Source organism: Otolemur garnettii, unplaced genomic scaffold, assembly GCF_000181295.1.
Source record: "Otolemur garnettii isolate 467f Iridium unplaced genomic scaffold, OtoGar3 scaffold00185, whole genome shotgun sequence".
Taxonomy (NCBI): domain Eukaryota; kingdom Metazoa; phylum Chordata; class Mammalia; order Primates; family Galagidae; genus Otolemur; species Otolemur garnettii.
This window is the reverse complement of record NW_003852580.1, coordinates 2,831,507-2,835,511: the sequence shown is the minus strand read 5'-3', so window position 1 is coordinate 2,835,511 and position 4,005 is coordinate 2,831,507. Positions and strand designations below refer to the sequence as shown.

General features: G+C 50.2%; 1 protein-coding gene across 1 annotated transcript in view; it reads left to right on the top strand.

Annotated features, from left to right (window-relative positions):
* FANCA (Fanconi anemia complementation group A) overlaps positions 1-4,005 on the top strand; it is a 75,617-nt gene that overhangs the window by 33,738 nt on the left and 37,874 nt on the right. Inside the window, exons 16-17 of the mRNA XM_023507506.1 lie at positions 2,797-2,892; positions 2,988-3,047. Coding sequence (XP_023363274.1) covers positions 2,797-2,892; positions 2,988-3,047 — 156 coding nt within the window. The remainder of the gene's footprint in view (positions 1-2,796; positions 2,893-2,987; positions 3,048-4,005) is intronic.

Here is a 4,005-nt window from a genome sequence, read left to right as displayed (position 1 = left end):
TGTGGCATCACAGCTCACAGCAACCTCAACTCCTGGGTTCAAGTGATTCTCCTGCCTCTGCCTCCCAAGTAGCTGGGACTACAGGCGCCTGCCACAAAACACCCGGCTATTTTTTGGTTTCAGCCATCATTGTTGTTTGGAGGGCCCAAGCTGGATTCAAACCCGCCAGTTCAGGGATATGTAGCTGGTGCCTTAGCCACTTGAGCCACAGGCGCTGAGCCTAGTTTTCATTTTTTTTTTTTTTTTGCTGGCCTGGGCCGGGTTCAAACCCGCCAGCCTCAGTGTGTATGACTGGCACCCTACCTACTGAGCTGTGGGCGCCACCCAACATTTTTTATGTATGAGGAGAAAAGTCTGGAAAGATTTTCCCCAAAACTGTCCTTCTGGAACTGGAAGAAAAGAAGTGGGACTTTTAGTAGTGTACAGCTTGAGATGTGTTTTTTATTTTTTTATGTTTTTGAGATAGAGTCTCGTTGTCACCCTGGGTCGCATGCCATGGTATCATCACAGTTCACAACAGCGTCAACCTCTTGGGCTCAGGCAATCCTCCTCCCTCAGCCTCCCGAGTAGCTGGGACTGTAAGTGCCATTCCACCCAGCCCAGTTAGAGGTTTTTATCATGAGACTCTGTTAATTTCATGATTTAAAAATGTTTTATTGGCCCAGTGCCCGTAGCTCAGCAGTTAGGGTGCCAGGCACATGCACCAGGGGTGGTGGGTTCAAACCCATCCTGAGCCCGCTAAACAAACTAACAAAAAAAAATCTGGGCACTGTGGTGGGTACCCATAGTCCCAGCTACAAGGGAGGCTGAGGCAAGAGAACTGCTTGAGGGCGGCACCTGTAGCTAAAAGGATTAGGGCGCCAGCCTCATACACCAGAGGTGGCGGATTCAAACTCAGCCCCGGCCAAAAACTGCAAAAAAAAAAAGAGAGAAAGAATTGCTTGAGCCCAAGAGTTTGAGGTGGCTGTGAGTTGTGATGCCACAGCATTCTACCGGGGGCAACATAGTGAGACTCTATCTCAAAAAATAATAATAAAATAAAAAATAAAAATGCTGGATGGTGCCTATGGCTCAGTGGGCAGGGCACTGGCCCCATATACCAAGGGTGTTGGGTTCAAACCCAGCCCTAGCCAAACTGAAGCAAAAAAATAGCCAGGTGTTGTGGTGGGCGCCTGTAGTCCCAGCTACTCAGGAGGCTGAGGCAAGAGAATCGCCTAAGCCCAGGAGTTGGAGGTTGCTGTGAGCTGTGTGATGCCATGGACTCCACCGAAGGCAATAAAGACTCTATCTCTACAAAAGAAAAATAATAATAAATAAGTAACAATGCTTTATTTTTTTTTTTTTTAATAAAGTAAGCCAGCATTCCTTATGAGGGGTGGAGGACCTGGAGCCTGGTTCTCTCCTTTTTTTTAGAGATAGTCTCATTTCGTTGCCCTCGGTAGAGTGCTATGGTCACAGCTCACAGCAACCTCCAGCTCCTGGGCTTAGGTGATTCTCTTGCCTCAGCCTCCCGAGTAGTTGCTCTCCTTTTTTTTTTTTGAGACAGAGCCTTAAGCTATCCCCCTGGATAGGGTGCTGTGGCATCACAGCTCACAGCAGCCTCCAACTCCTGGGCTCAAGTGAGACTCCTGCCTCAGCCTCTCAAGTAGCTGGGACCACAACACCCGGCTATTTTTTGGTTTCAGCTGTCATCGTTGTTTTGGCAGGTCCGGGTCAGATTCAAACCCGCCACCTTAGGTGTATGTGGCTGGCACCTTAGCCACCTGAGCCACAAGCGCCAAGCTTCTCTTTCTTTTTTGATTAAGGAATTTGCATTGCATTCAGGGAATGTGTCCACTGAGGGGTGGGTGTACCTGTCACCAGGTGGGGCTGGAGCTTTTCACCCCTCTCCACGATCCTTTGTATTCTTGTATTGCGGCTGTACTTAGCTCTTCAAAACAAAAAGATGACTCTAGCTAAAGCAGGGATGTCCAGTCTTGTTCTGCACATTGTAAGAATACAAGTTGTCCTAAGCCACACAGTAAATACACAAACACTAACAAAAGCTAGTGAGCAGAAGAAAAGATCCGTGATGTCTGACACCACAAACAAGCAAAGCAGACCTCACGCAGTCTGTGTGTGGCCGAGGGCTGCAGATCGGGCTCCACTGAGCTGGGGTTGGGCCTGTCTTTCTGTCTTGAGCCTCCCACCCCGGACCCTGGAGGTGGTCAGAGGAGGACCACAGGGTCTGGCAGGCATCCTCTTGTCCATGTGTGAGGGGAAAGTGTAGGAAGATGATTATGGTGTCTGGGGTCTCCGCATAGCCTTTGCTGATCCTGACTGCTGCATGCATGCAGCTGGCTCCCACACTCATGGGCTGTTCCCACCGCAAACCTTCTGTGACTTCCTTGTGAACTCAGACACATGTGTCAGGAGTGTTCGGGGTCCTCTAGGGGGTGCCCTCTTTCTGCTCGTTGCCTCTAACATCCAACTTGGAGTCAGTGCTGGCTCCACTGTGCTGTGGTGGCTAGGGGCAGGGGCTGCAGGTATCCTGGTATGACTCAGGGTGCTAGATTCCTCACCCATTGCCTTCCCACACACTGAGGGGACATCTGCATTGGGACATCATAAGATCCGCCTAGGGAGCAGCCTTCTGCTGTGGTGGGTTTCATTTTGCTGCTTGTTCACTGGGCTCACTTGAGAGCCAAGGGAAGGACTGTGTGTCCTCTGCTCAGCATCACTGTCCATCTTGGACATGAGCAGCTGCCTCACTGAAAAGCCCTAGATGGTCTCTGAACTGATGCTGTCTGTCCCCAGGTACACATTCTCCACCCCCCATTGGTTCCAGACAAGTATCGCTCTCTCCTTACTGACTATGTCTCACTGGCCAAGACACGCCTGGCTGATCTCAAGGCAAGTCTGGTTTTGTCTGTGTCTGCTCCCTGGACCTGTCCTGGTGGATAGCACTGTCCTTGTCCTCACATTCTTGTTCTGTTTTGTCTCTGAAGGTTTCTGTAGAAAACATGGGACTCTATGAGGACTTGTCATCAGCTGGGGATGTCCCAGAGGTAATGTCGTCTCAGGCTACTTCAGGGTCTCAGCTGCCCAGCGCTGAGCAGGTGCAGGCCCTCCCTTCACCCTAAGGGGCCTTCATGGTCCCATGCCTCATGTCCTTTGCCCCGGTCAGGGAGAGGTCCTGAGGTGTTTTGCTCTGAGATATCCCACGTGCACCTGCTGTTCTGGGTTCTGTAGGGTGGAGCTGGTCTATGCTGTTCCCTAGGAATTAAAGAAAAGCGTTAACTTTATGTCAGCCCAGCATCAGATGGCCATAAGAAAAAACAACTTTTTTTTTTTTTTAGAGATAGAGTCTCACTTCATTGCCCTTGGTAGAGCGGTGTCACAGCTCACAGCAACCTCCATCTCCTGGGCTTAGGCAATTCTCTTGCCTTAGCCTCCTGAGTAGCTGGGACTATAGGCGCCTAGCTATTTTTTTGTTGCACTTTGGCTGGGGCCAGGTTTGAACCTGCCACCCTTGGTATATGGGGCTGGCACCTAACCCACTGAGCCACAGGCGCTGCCTACCTTTTCTTTTTTTTTTAAGAGACAGAGTCTCACTTTATTGCCCTCGGTGAGTGCCATGGTGTCACACAGCTCACAGCAACCTCCACCTCCTGGTCTTAGGCAATTCTCTTGCTTCAGCTTCCTGAGTAGCTACTTCTTACCACCTGGAAATCTTTGTTCTTTTTAACGTTTTATTTATTTAGTTAGTTAGTTACACTTTTTGGCCGGGCCTGGGTTTGAACCTGCCACCTCTGGTATATGGGGCCGGTGCCCTACTCCTTGAGCCACAGGTGTCACCCACCACCTGTAAATCTTTTTTGGAATTTTTTTTTTTTTTTTTGGACACAGAGCCTCAAGCTGTCCCTCTGGGTAGAGTGCCGTGGCATCACAGCTCACAGCAACCTCCAACTCCTGGGCTTAAGTGAGTCTCCTGCCTGTGCCTCCCAAGTAGCTGGGACGACAGGC